The 23,975-nt window shown below is 42.1% G+C and overlaps 1 protein-coding gene across 1 annotated transcript; it reads left to right on the forward strand.

Annotated features, from left to right (window-relative positions):
- Positions 1–179: 179 nt before the first annotated feature.
- Positions 180–19,534, forward strand: LOC102218730 (hyaluronidase PH-20-like). The gene is made up of 4 exons (XM_023344036.1): positions 180–237; positions 14,281–15,196; positions 16,735–16,824; positions 18,692–19,534. Exons 2-4 carry the CDS (start codon positions 14,291–14,293, stop codon positions 19,019–19,021), a joined length of 1,326 nt encoding a protein of 441 aa, XP_023199804.1. The 5' UTR covers positions 180–237; positions 14,281–14,290; the 3' UTR covers positions 19,022–19,534.
- The last annotated feature ends 4,441 nt before the right edge of the window (positions 19,535–23,975 follow it).

Genomic DNA, 23,975 nt, shown 5'->3' on the forward strand with positions numbered 1-23,975 from the left:
GTTGTTGCAGTTTTTTGTAAATAGCCACCTCATCACACTCCACTGAGCCAGGTTCTTCTCAAACATGAGATGATGACAGGCAGCACAACCTCCATCAGATAAACCCAGAAGAAGAAACCACTTCCGCTCAAACATGACTTAACAAATCATCAAATGTGATTCTTAAGTCCGTGAAGTTTCTTCACAGACTTAAGAAATGCTTGACAGATCTTGACTGTTAATTCAAGAGAGCAGCAGGTAGGACTTTTGACCTCTGAAGAGAAATATTTATATATTATTTATATATTTATATTATATATATTTAAACATTTATTCTATAGAAAGTATTTTCATTTTTATTTAATTACTTAACATGTTATGCATATTGGTATGTTTTTTCACCTCTTTAGTAAGCAAGAAAAGAATAGGTAAGGTTAACCTTTGAAGTAACCTGAACAATATTTGTCTGGACAGATGACAAAGGCACAAAAACAAATAAGACATCTTAATAATGTTTCTTTAACCTGTAATATCTCATTAATATCATAATATTCTTCAGCTTCAACATTCTATATTGAGATCCAAACGTAATTTTCTCAAATAACAATGTGATGTTATTAGCACTACATTTTAACTCGGCATTATTATCTTGTTTAAACTAATACTCTAACCTCTGATGAGGCACGATGTTTGAATTGATTAAAAGTATTGTCATGTTTTCCTAAAACATTTAACAAAGAACTAATGTAACAGAAAGTCTCAGGTGTTCAGTTTATCAAAACAAAAGTACTTCTTCGACTTTTATTCTGTTATGTAAACTAAGAATGTTATTTGTGCAACGTATCACATATTACATTACATGTTACTGTGTAATGTAATCTATTGCTCATACTAAGGCTAATATTACCTTTTTGAAGGATCCTGTAGAAATGCATGTAACAATGAACAGTCAAGCAATGATTCTGTTTAAGCTGGAACTTTGTCTATGGGGAAATTTATCTGCCATAATCCAAGAGAACACATGTTCAGTCTGAAAGCAGGATTTCTGTTCTCAAAACTTTTACTACTATTGCTTACATTTTTATTTTGAGAGCAGAACTTCATGTCTTTCGTCTCAAATCTTGTAATACATGTACTCAAAACTTCTCATGATCAGACTTAGTCTCTGCTCGCTTACAAAACATTGAACTGCCTTTTTGGCACAGTTGCCTAGCAACCTCTCAGCCAATAGAATGAAAGTGCTGTGCTGTGTGTTTGGTGTGCCTGTGTGGCTGTTATGGATTGTAGCAGAAGCCTCAGCACTGCCACTGCCAGAGATTTTTGTTCATTTCAACGGACTATTACGTGAGATCTCGGGGGATGACGTTTCATAAATTCAGCACTACAGTGGTTCATCTTTCACGGTCTCGCTGCTTCACGGATTTGCATCGTGCATTGTGTTCTGCATTCTGATTGGCTAAACAGTCTCTCTGCTTCTTCTCTACCTGTGTGTCAATAACTTTGCGGGTAATATGTACACGTACGTAAAACAGCTTGCCAAATTTAACATAATCGATGGTGGCATGTCGGTTTATAAGAATCTTTTTGGCCAGAAGAAAAAAGAGCGACAACAGCTACAGATAACTATGTTCTTCTCTCGAAAAAACACACCTGCACCACAGGCTTTAGAAGAAAAAACCGCTACAGAGCGGAGTCAGGATGCAACGGCTCAGCCAGAAGAGCAGTGAAATACACGGGAGTCACTATTTACTACTGTATGTACTTTGTATTTTTTTTCATAATCATTTTTCATTTTCTCCCATTCTAATCCAATAACTCAGGTCGCGGTGGGGCGGCGCTGATCTCCGCAATTCGGGCACGGGAATCCGCTTTCAGTTCTTATTAAAATTATTATTTTACAGTACAGTGGTTATTTGTAAAAAAAAAAAAAAAGTTTATACAGTACTTTTTATTTGTTAAACAAATGTTTGGGCTTGTAAAAAGGTTTTGTTCTTTGGTTTCAATGTATTATGGAGTATTTTATTATATAATAATTGTAAAAAAAAAAAAAAAAAAAGGTTCCTACTTAGCGGATTTCGCCTATCTCGGGTTCTTTTTGGACCGTAAGCCCCGCGAAAAACGAGGGATCACTGTATACTGTATTTATGTCCACCGGCAAAATAACAGCTAATATTAGCTATAGTGCTTGGTGTAATACCGGGGTTCAGCCCCCGCTATGAAGGCTAACCGAGATTTTGTAAATCTAATGACACTAAACACATAATATATAAAAAATGTTAATTATTCCCTAACATCATAGGCGTAACTTCCTGAAGAACTGGTGTGGACATATCCACACCAACTTTGGACTGAAGAGGACAGTCCCACCAATATTTCTTGCACCGTGGGTTTTATGTGCCTGCATCCACTGCGGACAGTAACTCGGCAGCAGCTGCGCGTTGTGAAGCCTAACAGCCAGTTAATGCTTTTTAAAGTTCCTTTGTAAAACATAAATGGCAAATCCTCAGTGATCTATATTAGTGGACTGGACATCACTTGACTTACTGGGTGCGGCAGTGCGCCACATGTGCTATTGCTTCCTATGGGTTTATTTGGGCTTGAAAATATTCGTCGCTACCAGTTAAAGCTAACGCCGCACAGCAACATTTTCAGGCTGCACTTCACTCCGGATCAGCTTCTTCAGCCTAAAGCAGAAGGTAAAGGAGCCTCCTGTGTTATTTCCATGGAATCACTTCTGTATTCAGCCTGAAAGAGTTTATGAAAACGAATGAGCAGACCAGAGCCAGACAGCCGAGCTATTGATTCACCTGTACTGCTGTAAACACCGTAATATTGAGCTCTTCACAAGAAGCATGCAAAAGTAATAAAACGAAATAACACGGAGACCTTAAGGAACACGGCCATATTTTCCTAAAAGCAACAACTTTGAACCTGAACAGTCAGCTGAACTAGAACTGCTCTACTGTTAAGCTATGAGGCTTCGGAAGCAAAACCTCCCCGTTACTTGGTCTCTGTTTGACACCAACAGCAATAAACACACATAATATTCTAGAAAATAAGTATAAAATAAGGTAAAAGTACTGTCCATTAGAATGGGTTAAAATGTTTAGATACTTAAATAGCACATTTTTACAAGAAAAATGTCCGAGAATATTGCCTACTAGCATAAGCTAAAGCTAATGTTAGACACAAAGTTTAGAGAAAGTAAAACTCCGTATCCATGGATGTATAACAAGGCGAACATCTTAAAACCTTTCTCCAGCTACTTGTTGGAGCTTCGGATTGATGTACATCATTAATTGTTACCTTGGCTAAGCCCTGCAAGCACCGAGTGAAAAATGACATTTTTAATAGACCGAAACGACCGAGTCACTTTTCCCTGAACGCCGAAGCTGAGCTGCAAAGAGCCCCAGGAGTCAGGTATGTCGGTGCCGGTAGAAATGGCACAATCAAGCAAAGAATCTGTAAAAGGGATGCAAAAATTTTATGTTAATTGTCAACACTATAACAGCAAGATAACAAGGTCCAAAGGGATCACATTTCATAGGTCAATAAAAAGCTTTAATTTTTTTAAAAAATAGAATAGAATATACTTTATTGATCCACAAGGGGAAGTTGCTTATTTGTTGAAAGCTACTCCATCTGAGGTAATAAATACTAAGTTTATAAAAAATATATATACCTAAGAGTGATGAATTCAAAATGACTATATATAAATAAATACATACATAAATAAAGAAGTAACAAGCAATCACATACAAATATATTAATCAATAAATAACCTATAATGAGTGCAGAGAAAATGTTAATCAATTAGCATAGACTTGGGCATTGTAAAGCCTGATGGCAACAGGCAGAAATGACTGTCTGTGGCTCTCTGTGGTTCACTTTGGCAAAATGAGTCTGGCTGACGGTGCTCCTGTATCCGGCCAGCAAGCATGAAGTGGATGAGACTCGTTGTCCAAGATGGCCTGCATCTTGGACAGGATCCTTCTTCCTGACACCACTGTCAGACAGTCCAGCTCCCCTGGGAGGGGAGAGTTGTTGGACAGTAGCAGTGGCATTGATGGGAGTGTGAGCAGGAGGTTCAGGGACCGGAGTGTCAAATCTGTTGAAAAACAGATTGAGTTCATTGGCTCTATCAATGTTGCCTTCAACCGCTCCACAACCTGCTGACCTGAACCTGGTGATAGTCCTCATCCCTTTCCAGATCTCACACAGAGCTCCTGCTCCACAACTCAGATGACTGCACAGTTTTGTGATACTTATCTTAATATTAATAATTATAATGGCGCTTAGCTGCACAACTCTACGGACACGTTCATTTATGGCTGTCCATCCATCCATCCATCCATCTTCTTCCGCTTATCCGAGGTCGGGTCGCGGGGGTAGCAGCTTCAGAAGGGAGGCCCAGACTTCCCTCTCCCCAGCCACTTCTTCTAGCTCCTCCGGGGGAATCCCGAGGCGTTCCCAGGCCAGCCGAGAGACATAGTCCCTCCAGCGTGTCCTGGGTCTTCCCCGGGGCCTCCTCCCGGTGGGACGTGCCCGGAACACCTCACCAGGGAGGCGTCCAGGAGGCATCCTGACCAGATGCCCGAGCCACCTCAACTGGCTCCTCTCGATGTGAAGGAGCAGCGGCTCTACTCTGAGTCCCTCCCGGATGACTGAGCTTCTCACCCTATCTCTAAGGGAGAGCCCAGCCACCCTACAGAGAAAACCCATTTCGGCCGCTTGTATCCGCGATCTCGTTCTTTCGGTCATGACCCAAAGCTCATGACCATAGATGAGGGTGGGAACGTAGATCGACCGGTAAATCGAGAGCTTCGCTTTTTGGCTCAGCTCTCTCTTCACCACGACGGACCGGTACAGCGCCCGCTTGACAGCAGACGCTGCGCCAATCCGCCTGTCGATCTCCCGCTCCCTTCTTCCCCCATTCGTGAACAAGATCCCGAGATACTTAAACTCCTCCACTTGGGGCAGGACACCCCCCCTGACCCGGAGAAGGCACTCTACCCTTTTCCGGCTCAAGACCATGATGGCCTCAGATTTGGAGGCACTGATCCCCATCCCGGCCGCTTCACACTCGGCTGCGAACCGCTCCAGCGAGAGCTGCAGATCACGATCTGATGAAGCCAAAAGGACCACATCGTCTGCGAAAAGCAGAGATGAGATCCTAAGGCCACCAAATCGGATCCCCTCAACACCTTGGCTGCGCCTAGAAATTCTGTCCATGAAAGTGATGAACAGAATCGGTGACAAAGGGCAGCCCTGGCGGAGTCCAACTCTCACCGGAAACGAGCCCGACTTACTGCCGGCGATGCGGACCAGACTCTGACACCGGTCATACAGGGACCTGACAGCCCGTATCAAAGGGCCCGGTACCCCATACTCCCGGAGAACCCCCCACAGGGCTCCCCGAGGGACACGGTCGAACGCCTTCTCCAAGTCCACAAAACACATGTAGACTGGTTGGGCGAACTCCCATGCACCCTCCAGGACCCTGCCGAGGGTGTAGAGCTGGTCCAGTGTTCCACGACCAGGACGAAAACCACACTGCTCTTCCTGAATCCGAGGTTCGACTATCCGATGGACCCTCCTCTCCAGGACCCCTGAATAGACCTTGCCAGGGAGGCTTAAGAGTGTGACCCCTCTATAATTGGAGCACACCCTCCGGTCCCCCTTTTTGAACAGGGGGACCACCACCCCAGTCTGCCAATCCAGGGGAACTGCCCCCGATGTCCATGCGACATTGCAGAGTCGCGTCAACCAACACAACCCTACAACATCCAGAGCCTTAAGGAACTCCGGGCGGATCTCATCCACCCCCGGGGCCTTGCCACCGAGTAGCTTTTTAACCACCTCGGTGACCTCGTCCCCAGGGATTGGAGAGCCCAACCCAGAGTCCCCAGGCTCCGCTTCCTCAGTGGAAGGCATGTTGGTGGGATTGAGGAGGTCTTCGAAGTACTCTGCCCACCGGCCCACAACGTCCCGAGTAGAGGTCAGCAGCACACCATCCCCACTATAAACAGTGTTGGTGCTGCACCGCTTCCCCCCCCTGAGACGCCGGATGGTGGACCAGAATCGCCTCGAAGCCGTACGGAAGTCTTTCTCCATGGCCTCTCCAAACTCCTCCCACGCCCGAGTTTTTGCCTCAGCAACCGCCCGAGCCGCATGCCGCTTCGCCCGCCGGTACCCATCAGCTGTTTCTGGAGTCCCACAGGCCAAAAAGGCCCTATAGGACTCCTTCTTCAGCCTGACGGCATCCCTCACCGAAGGTGTCCACCAGCGGGTTCAAGGGTTGCCGCCGCGACAGGCACCGACAACCTTGCGGCCACAGCTCTGATCGGCCGCCTCGACAATGGAGACACGGAACACGGTCCACTCAGACTCCATGTACCCCACCTCCCCCGGGACGTGTTCGAAGTTTTGCCGGAGATGGGAGTTAAAGCTCCGTCTCACAGGGGATTCCGCCAGACATTCCCAGCAGACCCTCACAACACGTTTGGGCCTGCCAGGTCTGACCGGCTTTCGCCCCCACCACCGGAGCCAACTCACCACCAGGTAGTGGTCAGTGGACAGCTCCGCACCTCTCTTCACCCGAGTGTCCAAGACATACGGCCGCAGATCCGATGAAACGATGACAAAGTCGATCATCGAACTGCGGCCTAGGGTGTCCTGGTGCCAAGTGCACATATGGACACCCTTATGCTTGAACATGGTGTTCGTTATGGACAATCCATGGCGAGCACAGAAGTCCAGCAACAGAACACCGCTCGAGTTCAGGTCGGGCGGGCCGTTCCTCCCAACCACGCCCCTCCAGGTCTCACTGTCATTGCCCACGTGAGCGTTGAAGTCCCCCAGCAGAACAAGGGAGTCCCCAGGAGGAGCACTCTCCAGTACCCCCTCTAAGGACTCCAAAAAGGGTGGGTAATCTGAACTGTCGTTCGGCCCGTAAGCACAAACGACAGTCAGAACCCGTCCCCCCACCCGTAGGCGGAGGGATGCTACCCTCTCGTTCACCGGGGTAAACCCCAACGTACAGGCGCCGAGATGGGGAGCAACAAGTATGCCCACTCCTGCCCGACGCCTCTCACCTTGGGCAACTCCAGAGTGGAAGTATGTCCAGCCCCTCTCAAGGAGACTGGTTCCAGAACCAGAGCCGTGCGTCGAGGTGAGACCGACTATTTCTAGCCGGAACCTCTCGACCTCATGCACTAGCTCCGGCTCCTTCCCCACCAGAGAGGTGACATTCCACGTCCCAAGAGCCAGTTTCTGCAACCGAGGATCGGACCGCCAGGGTCCCCTCCCTCTGCTGCCACCCATCCCGCACTGCACCCGACCCCTTTGGCCCCTCCCACGGGTGGTGGGCCCATGGGAGGGGGGGCCCATGTTTCCTCTTCGGGCTGAGCCCGGCCACCAGACGCTCGCCCTCGTGCCCCCCCTCCAGCCCTGGCTCCAGAGTGGGGAGGCTGTTTTCACGTTTATTGCGCTGTTTATATTAGTCTAGATGTTTGCAGTTTTCTGGAGCTCAACATGAAGCTCGACGTCATTCGGAGCAAATATATTATCAATCAATCAATCAATCAAATTTTATTTGTATAGCACATTTCAGCAGCAAGGCATTTCAATGTGCTTTGCATCATATCAAACACAGAAACACAAAGCAACATAGAATCAACAATTAAAACACGACATTAAGTCAGGTTCCATCAATAAATTTGTAAATGATTACGTTTCAAATACAATCCTAAACAGGTGGGTTTTTAGTCGAGTTTGCATCCATAGAAGGTTTACCTGTTACACTCCTACTGTATGGAACAAAATACCTGTTGCTGTTTTGATTCCCACTCATGCTCACAATCACACAGTTTAAAACGATGTAGACAGCATTTCAATGGGCTTCTGGCACAAGGCTCCGTACACCTCTTTCACGGAATTTTGAGCAGGGACTTCGCCGTCCCTCACGGATTTTTGTGCATTTCTATGGTACCTGTTAGTGTCTGGAATTTACAGGGTTTGTGTTACGCGCAGTGACCCTCAGTCACTCGCCGTTTTAGGGTTAGACAGAGCAGGACGGAACATCCGGGAAATGATGGACGGTGAGAGCCTGACATAAACGACCTGGATGTCGTTTACGACATCTGGGGATTTATTTTCAAGCCCAAATAAGCAACTTCACGTTCAAAAACAAGCCCAAAAAACTTCAACTCGCGACTCATTAAATTTGCAAGCGACTTTAGAAAAAAAATCTAAAGGCGCTTATAATAATCGGACTTGGCCACAGAAACTCAAAAATAGTTCCTGTTTTTCCAGAAACAAAATTCACATCTCCTTCCCTCCATTGTTTACGTTTCGGTCGCTCCCCGAGACGCGTAGAGGAAATAAATTACAAAAGAAAATAGTAACGCACAGGGATTTGGATAAGTACATTTGGTCTGATTACTGGATTTAAAAAAGCAACGCATTATATTACTTGCTATTTAAAAAAGTGGTTACTGACATCACTAGTGAGGAGTGGGTTAATTATGCTACCTCAACTTTCATCGCCTTACCATGTACTCTTGCTGCGCAGTCCGGAGTATTTCGGTTCAATTGACACAAAAATAAGGCGACCCACATAGATTCTCTGACAGATAAGCAGAAGTGCAGGTGTTTAAGTTAGCTAATCAACCACCGCTAGTGTTCAGGCGATCACCTTCTAATGATGCAAAATGGAAATTCAAAAACATAAATCTGCAATGGACAGAATTTTCTTTTTGGTGTTTTTATGTACTTTTTTTGTGTGGGAAATGTTTTTGGGGCTCTTTAGCGTAAACCAGGGGTGGGCACTCCTGGTCCTCGAGGGCCGGTGTCCTGCAACTCTTAGATGTCTCCCTGGTCCAACACACCTGAATCCAACAGCTGAATCTCCTCCTAAGTGCAGTCAAGTTCTCCAGAGTCCTGTTAACGACCTCATTATTTGACTCAGGTGTGTTGAAGTAGAGATGCATCTAAAAGTTGCAGGACACCGGCCCTCGAGGACCAGGAGTGCCCACCCCTGGCGTAAACTGATGCACTTGAACGTACTCCAGCCGATTCAGGGACAGCTGCGGAATCAGAATCACATAATTGAAAAATACAAAGGATTCACTTGGTTTACACAGAAGTTATTTATTCTGTTTTTGAAATTTTTAATAACATTTTGATTGCTACAGAATCTCATGTTGATGTTTTTGAGTAGCTTTGGCAATTATGTGATAATTCATCTCAAAAATATTACTGTAATGTGAAACTGTTTTCGACTGTAGAAACCATTGAGCAAATATACAGATTTATTCCATAAACGAGAATAAGGTGGCAAAGATCCTCTTCTTCCTCACATCATGTCTTTATGAAACCTTCAAAACAAGAACAGGAGCTATCTTACGTTTGACAGAGTGAAACAATTACATATAAATAACAGTCTTTGCCACCTTGTGTCGCATAATCTAAATCAATGTGAGGGAATAATTAAAACTTTTTAAGATCTACAAAATCTTGATTAGCCTTCATAGCGGGGGCTGAACCCCGGTATGAAATTCCACCAAGCAATCAGAGAGTTTTGAAAGCAAAGATTTGCTCCGAGCAGAGACTAAGTCTGAGCGCAAGGAAAAGGTTTGAGTGCTGTTAGTCAGTAAAAATGACTTGTTTCTTTGCACCCCTTTATTCCACCAAGTACAACACACAGACGACCAGAGCCGAAGAAGAGTACCAACTCAAAAACATATACTGCTCGCATAACAGTGCCCCTAGTGGATGAAAATGTATTACAAACCAAAACCAAAGAGTAACAATCTCCCACTTTTCTTAAAAGAAAAAAAAATATATATTTTTTTAAGACTCATGACAAAGCACATCCATTAAGGATTTTGTTAGAACAGTTTCAACATGATGGAATGTGAAACAACTTGTAAATGAATTTATTGAAGAATCCAAAGTCCTTCATAAAGAGCCTTAAGGAGTGAGGTTGTGGATGCTCCCTTCTTTGTTAAAGTCCGTGAGTTGGTCTTTTGTTTGAGACCACAACACTTGAACTTTCTTAGTTTGAATCAGCTCTTTAATTGAACTGATTTCCAGGCATAACCTATTCTCTGCAACAAACTTAGTTGACTTAAATGCATCTACAAGAGAGAAATTATCAGTCACACACATTATAGGTGGAGGACAAGCAGCACTACCAGCACTGAGTTCAGAAAAGAGTGTGGAAAGAAAAATGGCATTATCAATCCCCTCAGACATAGCGAGTGTTTCACCTGCCAGCGTGCTTCTGACAATTCTCTTAATTCTCTTTGACTGCCATGAAACGGGAGAGAACATTGTCACCCATCAAAACGATGAAGTGCCCACCTTGAGTACCCCCATCTGAAAGATTTCCAAAGGATGCATCAGTGAATGTAACCATCTTGTATGTAACACCTGTCCTCCCCAAGGTGTTGAAAATTGAATTCAACTGACTTGGCCTTGAGCTTACACACAACTGGTCTGTACTGTAGCATGTTTAAGACGAGATGCTAAATTGCTAGCATCAAACATGACATCAGGCCTGCTCTGTCTCGCCACCCACAGAAGTTGTCCTATCTTCGATCTGAGCTGCTCTGTCTCCTTTTCAGTGAGAGGTGAAGCTGACTCTGCTGCTCGTGAGGGTGTGATGTGTATGGACTGCAGGTGCTGAATGTATGTTTCTTGGTGTATTTGTACCTTCTTACCTTTAGTAACAAGATCTACCCCCACATAGGAAAAACTATTGTGTGCTTCACGGCCGACATTAAACTTTGACCTCAGGTGAGGTATGACTGACTCTGCAAACATATGTGATCCACCCCATATAAAATCATCAACATGACAAGCAAGTACACCAGTTACATTTTTATGCTCATCCAGCCAACAGAAAACTGCAGGGTCAACCTTAGACACGACGCCTCCTGCTTCAATCATGATGGTTTTTACCCTGTTATACCAATACAGTGAAGCATCAGCTAAACCATACACACATTTTCTCAGTTTCCAAAGCACACCTGTTCTATTGGCCTCTGGAGGAGGTTTGATGAAAATGTCTCTAGACAGTTGCATTCCTTGTAAAAATTGTTTTTGACATATAACTACCACCAGCAGTCTCAGTGACTCTGAGGCACAGGTTGGAGAGTACTTTTGTAGGTCAGAAACTTGTAGCTCCTCAAATCCTCGTGCAACAAGTCTTGCTTTTGGTATTATTCCATTTTCAGTCTCTTTCAGAGTGCACACCCAACGAGTGGAGACACACTTTTGTCCTTTGTCCTCAATTTCTTCAAACATGTGGTCCTGTTTCCAGCTTTTTATTTAATTTTCCTTTGCTTCATCAAACGACATGTCCTTACTCACAAAAACATCCTCGTGCGAATCCGTATCCTCATCAGCTGCCTGGACGTGAAGATCCTCTAACTGTGACAGATCAGCTGATTCACTGTCGCCAGCCACTCCTGCAGGCTCAAGCAGCTCCAAGTTAAACCAGTTCTTGTATTTCCCAGTTGCTTTGCCGGCACGGCCCAACACTTTGGCTTTTTGTGAGACACCCTCTGCATTTCTGAATGTCACAATTTGACCTGTCTTTATGATGGTGTTTCCAGTTTGCTGTCTCATGGCCTCTGCATTTCCAGGAGCAGGCAAAGGATAATTCTCAGGATTTACTGCAATAGTGTCTCCTCCTCCATTCTCTTCAATGATGTCCACTGTATGTTGTCCTTGAATGTTCTCCTCATTACAGGTAATCTCAGGCGCTTCATTCTCGTGAGTAACTTTTCTCAATCTGAGTTGATGCACTCTGACACAGGTGCCTCCGTGTCTAACAAAAACGACTGCACCATCTTGACCAATCACCACTCCCGGTCCTTTCCATTCTGGACAATCCACTCTTTTGTAAAAGACTTTGTCTCCAGTTTCATATCGCTCATCTATGGGCCCCAGCTGTTTCTTTAGTGCTCTGCGTATCTTTTCTGAACATTCTGCTTCTGTAAAAGCTTTTCTTGCAGCTTGCAGGGCTGAAATGTGCTTAGCAACCCATTTGCTCCTGGTGGTGCCCTCTAGAGCTGGAACTTTGTCTATTAATACAGAGGGCAGGTTGGGATTCTGCCCTGCCAGAATTAGTCAAAAGTCTCTGCATTTTATCAGCAGAGGTGTGTCCAAACTGCTTATGAAGTTTCTCCAGAACTTTCATCTTTTCACTTGTGTTCATCTTGTCTGTTGCAGTCAGTATTTCTTCCTCAGTAGCTTCTAATAGCTTATCAGAGTGAATAAAATTTCTATGTTCACTGTCCACAATGTTCACGTAGTAATGACCTGAACTAGTAAAGTCCAGTTTGACAGGCTGGTTAAACATCACTGCACTGTCTTTTTCCATGTCCAAAACAGTCCCTGCCCTTTTTAATGAGGCTTTACTCAGGAGCAGCGGGATGTTAGCAGGTACTACTTCAGTTTCTGTTACACTTTGTGTTGCCAATTTTAGCAGGTATCTTTACCTTTTTGATGGAGTAGACGATTTTTCCATCTCCAAACTTGACAGACCTGCGACTTTGTGTTTCTGTCTCTTTCATAATCTTCACACTTTTCTTTTGTAGTACAGTACTGTAGTTGTCCAGCCACTCTTGTCCACAAACTGTCCTGGTGCAAGCAGTGTCTATTATTGCCGAGCCAAAACATTCTGTCATGAATATTTCTGCATCTGTTGGTGATTCTTTGGTGAATAGAGTTAAATTACACTCTTCCTCGTCTTTTGCATCCTCAGCCATTTTAACACTATCAGCTTTGTGCGGACAGTTTTTAACCCAGTGAAACGTACTTTGACACACTGCACATTTTGACCGTCGTCCGTTCTTATCCAGCGGGTTTGTACCGGGCTGCGTGGTTTCCTGACGGGGACTTTGCCGCCAGTATTTGCCTTTTTGCCGCCGTTGCTCCGTTGCAAACACGGACTCCTGGCTAATGGCTTCTGCTGCCGCACCTCTTTTCTCGCCAAATATTCTCTTCAAAGCGGACTTCATAGAAGCAAATGTTACATCTCAGCCAGCCGTTAAAGCCAACTGTCTTTCTGTTATATCCAAACACGCGGTGTCCAAAAGCTTAAAAGCCAAAACTGCGTAGCGCCATGTTGTATTTTTTCATGCGCGAGTAACGCTGCTCAAAATCAATAATATAGTCCGCCATCGACATGTTGACTTCATTTATGACTCGGTCAAAATCCGAGTACGCCTCATAGATCCTGTCCTTTTCCTCTTTTAGGAACAAGTCATCTAGTTTAGCGAACAATGTGGTCATTCCAGGGTCTTTATTTAGATCGTCTACCGGAATTTCCATCGCCGTGTCCCGCGCTCTTCCAGACAGTCCCAGGGCGACAGCAAGCGCTTGCTTTTTCTTCTCCAAATCTGTAACTCTCGTCCAAATATTGACTTCATTCTTCCCGCTTTCGTAAGGCTTTCGTTCTTCAAACTCTGTAGTTACTAACCATCCTCTGCTACCAATGTTAGTCAGTAAAAATAACTTGTTTCTTTGCACCCCTTTATTCCGCAAAGTACAACACACGAACAGGCGACAAGAGCAGAAGAAGAGTACCAACGCAAAAACATATACTGCTCGCATAACAGTGCCCCTAGTGGATAAACATGTATTACAAACCAAAACAAAAGAGTAACAAGTGCAATCGTTACAAGTTTTGAGAAGAAAGACATGAAGTTCTGCTCTCATGTAAGCAAAAGTATGAAAAGTTTTGAGAACAACAGACATGAAATCCTGCTTTCAGACTGAACATGTGTGCTTCTGGATTATGGTAGAAAAATTCCCCCATAACTGTCAGGTTGAAAGTTTGTCCAACCAGAGAACATGTCCTTAAATCTGCCACTGGGACAACAGCAAGCTGACTGCCTGTCAGGGTTCCGTGTCAGCCAGTACCTTAACTTTCTTATAAGAAATGTAATGTAAGTACATTAAAAATTGGTCACATTTAAAAAATACGTAAACTTCAAAGATCAATGTATCCTTGCAAGTAATTATATTATCCTTTGTGTCAGTCACAGTTCTGGTGGCCCTTAAAAAAACCTGAATTATGCAGAAGAATCCTCATACACTTTCATACATGGGGTTTCCATGAAGGGTGTGGCGCAGAGTGAAATAGTAATCATTCTGGCAAATAGGAGGATGGGAGTTAAATTACAGCTATAAAGCTACCTGTTGAAATATAATGTTATACAGTACAATATAATGCAGAACAATATGTATTGTTGGATATTATATGTATTGCCTCTTGTCTTCTCACAGGGCTATAACGATGGCTTCGCCCTTTCTTTCCTGTCTCGGCCTCTGTATGATCATATCAGTCCTTGCATTACCACCCACTGAGCCACCACTAGTTCGTGACCATCCCTTTGTGGTCATATGGAATGCTCCCACTGACCAATGCAAGCAGCTTGAAATTCCACTGGATACTGCTGCCTTCCAGGCAGTGACAACACCTTCCGCTGTGCCAGGTCAGTTTCTTACCATCTTTTATGAAGATCGCCTTGGCCTGTATCCTAAAGTCGACATAATCAAGCACAAGATCTACAAAGGTGGTATCCCCCAAAACGGGAACTTGACAGAGCATCTTGCTAAGGCCAAACGTACAATAGATCACTATATCTCCCAAGATTCCTCTCCTGGGCTGGCTGTGATCGACTGGGAATCCTGGCGCCCTCTGTGGGACCAAAACTGGGGATCAAAACATATCTATCAGAAGCTATCTATTACTCATGCATTGCACCTGGCTCCCTTTTTGACAACAAAGAAAATTTCCCAAACAGCCAAGAGCCAGTTTGAGCTAGCTGGGAGACGCTTCATGGAAAAAACTATCAGCATTGGCATCGGCAAACGTCCAAGCCGCCGCTGGGGCTTCTATCTGCTTCCTGATTGCTTCAACTATGGATGGAACAAGCCAGGATACACAGGGAGGTGCTCCACTAAAGCTCAGAAGCAGAACAACAAGCTGCTGTGGCTGTGGGAACGAAGCACCGCCCTCTTTCCATCCGTCTACCTCCATATGACTTTGAGAAACTCGCCCCTGGCCGCGCTCTATGTCCGTAATCGTGTCCAAGAGGCGCTGAGGGTGGCAGCGCTGCCAAAACACCTCTACACTGCACCTGTCTACGTCTACTCCAGACCCCTGTACCGGGATCAGACCCAAATGTTTCAGACTCAGGTGATTCATTTTGAACATTTCTTCTGTATTGTTTACATTCAACCCCGAGTACTAATCCCAGAACTTCCTCTGGGATTAGTACTCAGGTTCTCAGCACCAACACACTAGTGATGCAATAAATAAAAAGGTCAATAAAGGTTTTTCATCATTTATGACTAGAACATATTACAGTGCCCTCCGCACTATTGGTTCAGAGATGTTTAAAAATCTTAAAATAAATTCTGCTTTTTTTGCAGCAGCTTAATATTAGTGAACATTTTATAAAAACACATTTCATTTGGGAACATTTATTCAGAATGGAAAACTACCATATGAAGACAGTTGTGTCTACATAAAACAGGCAACTTCTTTAAATTACTCCTTTAATTAGGTCCACAAAATATTAGAAAACATGCAAAAAATGGTTGCATTCCAAGCATTCCATTGCGATATTAACATTATGCTGATATTGTGATGAAGATTTATTAGAAATATATTATGTATCACTACATAATGTATGTAGTGCTACATTGTTTAGTGTGAATACAATTTACTCAAAACAATTAACATTTTTTTGTGTGAATTGTATTTGCTGTTTTCAGACCAGCAGTGAACCCTCATGTATGCTAAAGCTAAGCTAATGCTGGGTTCCTGTTTTCCTCACTTTCAGATGATTCAGGCTGTTTTTATTTATTGCTCTGACCATAAATATGCACATTAAGGCCATAAGCTGTTGCATTGTAGCTTTTTCCTGACATATGACGATCAACACACATCTAAGTTAAATGGCATTTAGATCTGTTTTTCCTATTTTGAAGGGTCTGCCACACTCTTTAAACACCAGAGAAACAGGAAGTCATGGATTATTCAATGAAAGGGTTTTATTAGTACAAATGAAACGTGGCACTTTTGTTTTTGTATGTGAAATTTTAATTCCACTTAATGAATGAGCTGAGAATAAATGTTTTCTAACATGTTCAGTGTGAGATGATGCTACTGAAATAAAAGGCAAATATATTTGAAGACTTTTGACAATGGAAGCCAATAAAAGTGGAAGATATCATGTCTGAAATAGAAAGCTTTCCTTTTTCTTGTCTTATTTCTTTGCAGGTAGCTTGCATTTGGCTCAGCTATGCAGGAAGAATTCATATTCTCCATAGTTTTCTTAGGGCCATCATCAGTGAACTTATTAGGAATATTCACTTAGCTAACACTACCACTTCCTTAGAGCCAATGTTATTTATTAGAGTTGTATTTTTGTGGACTCAATAATCCATTTCCAGTCTGTTTTGTAAGCAGTTTTACAGGATTTACATCACATTGCCGTTTTTTTTTTGAAGCATAGTCTGATGTTCTCATGAAATCCATGAGATTATCGTTCAGAGTTCTGGACGCTTCCAGTCATCTTATTTGTTTAACATGCAATACTTTCTTTACATGAGCAGAGGATTTTAGGTCAATTCCAAATGTCCAACATCCAAGTGAATATGAGACAGTGACAGGAAACAGGAATCTGGTATGAAAATGTATTTGTCACTTGTGTGTTTTTGTCCTTTCAGACAGATCTTGTTAACACCCTTGGAGAGTCTGCAGCTCTGGGTGCTTCTGGGGTTGTAATCTGGGGAGGTACCAGGGACTACAACAGCAAGGTAACTTTCAAGGCCTGAAGTCATTGACGAACAATCTGTGTTGATATAAAATTCACATGCTGGCATACACACTGAATAGCTGTCCCGTCTCTCTAAAGGAGGAGAGGATCTACCACTGAAGGTTTCTAGGTTGATCTGCAGACATGATCACAAAAACTCTGTTGAAATATCTAAACAGGAACACAGATGACCAGGCTTTAGTCAGCAATAATCAGAATGTCTTCACTTCCTCGTTTAGATAGAGTGTAGTGGAAAATACACTGAGGTATTCTTATCTATGTGAAGCAGTCAACCACCAGTTAGTCTTTTGTGGTTTGTTGTTTACTTTAATATAATGTCAAACAAACATTTTGGGATTGCATTCGTGTTTGTGCTTCCTTATTTATATACATATTAGTTTTTTCTTTCGTGTCAGTTTATTTATTCCTATCTTTTATTTGTGCATTTACATTTAGCTTTTTTAGATTAGTGTCTTCCTTTATTGTGTCTTAGTTTCAAGCTTTCCCTGCTTCTTGGCGTCATTAGTGTTTGTTTGTCTCCCTTCAGCCTGCTGCTTTTTGCTCCTGATGTTCCCTTTGACCTGCCTGCCTTGCCTGCAGCCCATGTTATCAGCCCCTCCTCCTTTTACATAGTTGTCTGCTTTCATTGCACTTTGCTGTTTCCTCTAATATTTTCCCTGCCGTTTTGCTGCTTCTCTGCCCAAGACTTGTGAGTTTTCAGCTTTTGTTAATTAAAGAACATGCATCACACATCATCTGAAGCTCCTGCCTGGATTTTGCTCCTACATTAAATCTACAAATCATAACAAACCTAAATTGAGTAGTTTCTATGGTTTGGTGGCTAGAAAACTAGAGTGATCTTTTTTTCCTCAATTTTATGAAATGAGTTACTGTCATACGGAATCTAAATCAAGATTTTAAGAATTGAAGAATTGTCCTTTGGCTCAGGCCATAAATCTAAAGCCTAGGGTCACCTCACTGCTTCACCCCCACCAATTCTGCGTATTCCCACTAGGCAGTGAAATCAGCAATCCTGTATTTTGTGTAACTCAGGCTAAGTTTAGCTTCGTTGAGAAGCAAAGGTAAAGCGGGTTCAGTTCCTCCAGGTAAGGGATGTTTCACTTCAAAACAAATTGTGACCACCAATCGGTCAGTCGCTGACAAACCCACTGGACTGGTTGACAGGTGGCACCATGTCAATTGAACTAACAGGGATTTAAAGATGGTCTCAGATGCCTGTTTTTCTTCATCTTGAAAACATTAAAAGGGGTGTATTATGTGACTTTTTTGAACATTTCATCATCTTATAATGTTGAAGATTATAAGATGATAATAATCTTAATAATAAGATTATAATAATAATAATATTATAAGATTATTATAATAATAACAATCTTATAATTATAAGATTATTATAATAATAATCTTATAATTATAAGATCTTATAATTATAATAATCTTATAATTATAATCTTATAATTATTATAATTATAATCTTATAATTATAAGATTATTATTATAATAATAATCGTATTATCTTAAGATTAACTTAGCAATTAGCAATGTTTGCTAATTGCCAGCAGTTAGCAAACACCTGGCAGAACTACGCATCTACTGAACGACTTCTCCGGCCAATGCACCTAAGAACAGTTGTAAGCAGCATCATGAAGAAACACTGTTTAGATAATTTGTACAATTCCTGAAAATACTAAAAAACAATGAAAAATTGATGGGAATGGGATGATGTGTTTACAGGTATGAAAGGGATAAAATGTCAATAGGTACAAAATCAGGTTACGAATTGGTTCAGGGATGAGTAGATGTAGATGATTGTGCTCATTGATCCTTCAACTTCCTTCAATTTGTAGGCCTCCTGCCAGGCTCTGTCTGAGTACCTGTCCTCCACGCTCAGTCCATATGTTGCCAATGTGACTGCGGCTGCCATGCTGTGCAGTAGGCTGCTGTGTAAGGGAAATGGCCGCTGTGTGAGGAAGAACTACAACACCGCTCACTACCTTCACCTGAACCCCTCCTCCTTCCGCATCCTAAAGGCAAGCGGGAAGTACGTTGCCGTTGGTCTCCCATCTGCCAGCGACCTCAGCAACTGGGTGGAGAACTTCACATGCCAGTGCTATGCTGGGTGGAGCTGCTTTCCTAAGCTGCGGCGTCCAACTCAAGTTCAACTTATAAGGGTTTAAATTGTGACGGGAGTAAATAAATGGCCCTTGCTGCCTTCTTGTGGTTGTGTAGTCATTGCTGTGAGGAAATCATATCATAAGCAATGTTTGCTCACAAAATAAAGATATGAGGCAAAACATTAAATTCCTGTTTCCTGCAATGGGATATTTTTCTTCCTTCACACAGTTGCTGAAAATAAACTTTGTGTAGTTCAACACATTTGCAATCCAGTGTTGGCTGAAATGTAACAAGAATGCTTATTTTTTCAGTTTATTTTTCTAAGAATAAGTCACTGTCAGTCTCAAGACACTTTAATAGAAAAACTGTTCAGTTGTAAGTAATTATTTAATCAAATCAATACAACAGATTCTAATTTTATTACATACAATCAAATGCAATCTTAAATCAATGCAGTTGAATTCAGTTAATTATGACAAATGGTTAAAAAATATATTATATCTGTCCCCTCTGACCAGTGGCGTCAGGGAGAAGATTGTGCAGCCTTTTGCCATTAAACAATTTATTGAATCCTAGATGATAATGTCATGGTTATATTATTGTTATATTCATTGTCACTTCTGACAGGTTAATTCACAACATTTTAGATCAATGATAGCATAGCTACAGATGTACTGTATTTCTAGCTTTCTTACTATCCATACCCCATGAAAAAAATGTAAGGAGATTAAAACTAAGATTTGGAGACATGTCCTGTGGTTTGATCATAATTAAAATGATAGTATTTGGTTATATAGGCCATCAGTTAATCAGGAACACCAAGAAGTCAGAAGCACTTCTCCAGGACTTTCTGTCTATTTCTGTATGGAGTTAAAGGTAGCAGGAGAGAAACAGCTAAACAGAGAAGTAATTGGACAGAAAGACCACTGACAGTATAGTTAGTCAAAGCAATAACTCCTTCGATGCTTTTTTATGGAACAAGCTTGGCAAAGCAGAAGGCCACATCAGGGGCGCAACTACATACATTTCGAGGTGTATGTGAACATGTCATCGGCGCCGCCCCCCCCTCCAGGTTTAATATATCCATACAGCTCTCCCTTATTCATGTACTTAGAAAATACAATAATTAAATACAGACCCTCATGATATTTAGCTTTTTTTTGTTGCCTCCCTAATGTTATTCCTTCCTGATGTCATCACTTGTCTCCTCTATCACTGACCTCAAGTTGTCCTTCACCCCTCGTCTTTGGTGTTCTCCACTAAATCATATGGTCAAAAAACTTTATATATTAGTTGTAAAAATTATAGATCTTAATACAGTTTTTAAAAATAATGTTTAAAAAATATTGCTTGGGATGAAGTAGCTGTTCCCTCACCTAATATTAGACCAACCTGTTGCTTTCCCCTGTCTGTCCTGATTCATCTTCTCTTCTTTCTCTCCATCCTCACAGCTGAATGACATTCATTTTGTTAAGTAGGTTTAAAAATACAGCAGTGAAACCACGTAAAAAATTAATTTTTAAATTTAAATGATGTCCTTGTTAGATAACAGTTACAGACTGGACATCTGATCTGACTTATCAGATACATCACAACACCACTGTAGTGATATTGAGTAAAGACATTTAAACTCAAGAGTCTCCCTGCCAAGTCCTAGAACAAGGGTCACCAACCGCTTTGAGTCTAAGGGCTTTAGTGACACTGAGGACTAATTTTTTTGATACACACATAACCTTGTACAACTCATCTTTAATTAAAGTATCAATAATAAGAAACATACATACAGTATATATGAATAAATTGCAGCCTAGAAACAATTAAAAAAGAATGAAACAAAAAATAGGCCAATATTTTATCATTTAATATATAAGTGAGCCAAAGAGCCACTTCCACCAGCCTCTGGAACAGCCTATGGGCTGCAGGTCTGAGGCATTTCCTTAGCATGTTTTCCTTCATTCTGGCAACCCACATTAACCCTCTGATGCATAAGTGGGTCCTTTTGGACCCGGCGAGGTCATGTTTTTGTAATATCTTTGTAATGAAAAGTTTTCATTACTTCATATTCCAGGTGTTCTTCAAAAAATATGTCACTGATATCATGCAATTCAAATTTTTAATTTACCTTTGATACATTTTAAGAAACATTATGTTTTATATTACTACCCCATTCTTCCGTGAGTGGGTCAAAAATGACCCGAATTAATTTCCTATGGAATTTAATGGGAATCTTTGTTTCTTACCAGCTGTGACTGTCAGGAAAACATTTTTTTGTGAACCATACACACTCAGTCCTAAGTGTCACCCCTGAATAATAAAATTTTACACAGCAAGAACTTTTACAAATTATATTTTAATTTTTACCTAACAACCGTGTATGTGTGTCAATCATGAGTACTGTGACAGTGTTATTGTCACAAATCAACTTATAAGCCTTCTTTGAAGTTAGCCAACACTAGATATCTAACCAGCTAGCTGACATTACCACCTATACTTTATTGTGTGTGTGTGTATTACTTGTGTATGTGTCTCCGTGTGTGTCTGACACCCTGGATAAGAAAAATAAGAGAGAGAGAATGTGTTGAATGATATGCAAAACCTGTTGATCAATGTGTTCAAGGTTCTTACTTTTTCTTTTTTTTTCCCTGAAGAGTTTTTGCGGCGCTAGTGGCTCATATTTTTTTCTACAGTAGGCAGACAGGAAGGAGGGTGAGGAGAGGGGGGAAGACATGTGGCAAAGGTCATCGAGACCGGGTGTCGAACCCGCGACGTCAGCGTCGAGGACTAAGGCCTCCAGACGTGAGGCGTGCTAACCCCCTGCGCCACCACAGCACGCCCCCAAGGTTCTTACTTTTATCATCTCAATAAATAAAATAAAAATTCAAAGCTATTTAAATAAATGAGCTGGAAAAGAATATAGTGCCTTCTCCAGGTCGGGGAGGATATCCTGCCCCAAGTGGAGGAGTTTAAGTATCTTGGGATCTTGTTCACCAACGAGGGAAGAAGGGAGATCGACAGATGGATTGATGCAGCGTCTGCAGTGAAGCGGGCGATGTACTGGTCTGTCGTGATTGAAAGAGAGAGCTAAGTTAAAAAGTGAAGCTCTTGGTTTACCGGTTGATCTAAGTTCCCACCCTCATCTATGGTGATGAGCTTTGGGTCATGACCAAAAAAAAGAGGTCACGGATACAAGCAGCCGAAATTAGTTTTCCCCGTAGGATGTCTGGACTCTCCCTTAGAGAGAGAAGCTCAGTTATCAAGGAGGGACTCAGAGTAGAGCCGCTGCTCCTTCACATCGAGAGGAGCCAGTTGAGGTGACTCAGGCATCTGGTCAGGATGCCTCCTGGACGCCTCCCTGGTGAGGTGTTCCGGGCAAGTCCCACCGGGAGGAGGCCCCGGGGAAGACCCAGGACACGCTAGCGGGACTATGTTTCTCGGCTGGCCTGGGAACGCCTTAGGATTCCCCGGTAGGAGCTGGAACAAGTGGCTGGGGAGGGAAGTCTGGGCCTCCCTTCTGAAGCTGCTACCCCCGCGACCCGACCCCGGATAAAGCGGAAGAAGATGGATGGATGGATGAATAAATGCACACACATACATACACTCACATGCGTGACACATATAGCATAATAGAATACAGACAGTAAAGTTAGCTTACTTGGTTAGCTAGCTAGTTTCAAGAAACATGCTCTTTCACTCCCCCCCACCCCCCATACCCACAGACACACATAATGGATGTTGACATTGTCCATTACTGACATTTCATCATTGGTGTTGTAAAATTGCTGTTGTCATTTTGTTTTAAAAATGTTCTACAAATTGTTCAAAAACGTTTAAAAAAGTGAAAGTTTTAAATATTTCAAACATGAAATAATTCTGTGTGACATAAAACACAATGGAAAGTATTATACAAAACATTATTTTAAATCAAACTGACAAAAGTAGAATAAAAACACATTGATTATAACCGGGTCAAAAAAGACCTACTCACCGAAGACTGTATAGTCAGTCACTCACGCATCAGAGGGTTAATAAAATAATAGTAAAATAATAATATTGACCACAAAAAACTGTATTTATAATAGATATCAACAATTTTCCTACACAGAAAGCCCTAACAAACTAATGTAGAAAAAATAAACGGTTTCTCTTCACAATATTTAGTCATTTACCAATAATCTATTAGTATGATTTGTTCTTGTTAAATTGCCATTTATATTTTTCGGTCTCAGGATATGATTGAGGGATGAAGAGACTCTGATGTCTGGTTCTTTAGGTTCTGACGGTCCGCAGTGTTCCTCTCCTGACCCATTCTGTCTGATATCACAATTAATTTAGAATTATTTTTATATTTATGAATGACATTGTGTACAGCATTGGCTTTATTTATTTGAAGAATATTTTGTAGTTCAGTACAAAATGTTGTATATGTGCAAAATATTTGGATAAATAATGAGTTAGTCTGATCCTGGTCTTTAGCCTTGTTAATTTCTCTTATTGGTCTTTTTTGAAGTTTGATTAGTGACTGTTGCGTTGTTTTGTAATTCATTTCCCAAATCTCTCTGGAGTCATTTAAATAAGGTCAAACTAAACAGTGCAGGATTTTAGGCTGGTTCTGTGTGAACAGAAAGATGTTTGGTACTGAAACTATGACAGACCCACTTCATGTTAAAACAGTTAAATCTGATTCATCATGTCCACTTTTCCATAGATGGACATACATTTTTGTAAAAAAGGCCAACAGTCTGTCTGTTATTGCGCAATAGCCAGCCCCGCCCATTCCTCACAACTCTCCTGGGCTGACTACTGACCAGTTCTCTGTCTAACAGGTCCGGAAAATCTCTAAGACCTGGATATTACCCTAAAAGAGATCTATAAGAGATAATCTATTCAAACTGGTGGCGAAAGCGATTCGTCTAGCTCTAACTACCTCCAATCCAGAAGCTACGACCCTTTTCAGTTAAGAAACAATCAGCTGAGTAGCCCTCGCAGCTGCATAATTCCAATAACCACTCCTGTTAA

Source organism: Xiphophorus maculatus, chromosome 2 (assembly GCF_002775205.1).
Source record: "Xiphophorus maculatus strain JP 163 A chromosome 2, X_maculatus-5.0-male, whole genome shotgun sequence".
Lineage (NCBI taxonomy): Eukaryota > Metazoa > Chordata > Actinopteri > Cyprinodontiformes > Poeciliidae > Xiphophorus > Xiphophorus maculatus.

Coding starts and splice junctions, on each gene's coding strand:
- LOC102218730 (XM_023344036.1), top strand. CDS start 14,291: ATGGCTTCGCCCTTTCTTTCCTGTCTCGGCCTCTGTATGATCATATCA. Junction 15,197..16,734: donor CCCAAATGTTTCAGACTCAG/GTGATTCATTTT, acceptor TTGTCCTTTCAG/ACAGATCTTGTTAACACCCT. Junction 16,825..18,691: donor CCAGGGACTACAACAGCAAG/GTAACTTTCAAG, acceptor TTCAATTTGTAG/GCCTCCTGCCAGGCTCTGTC.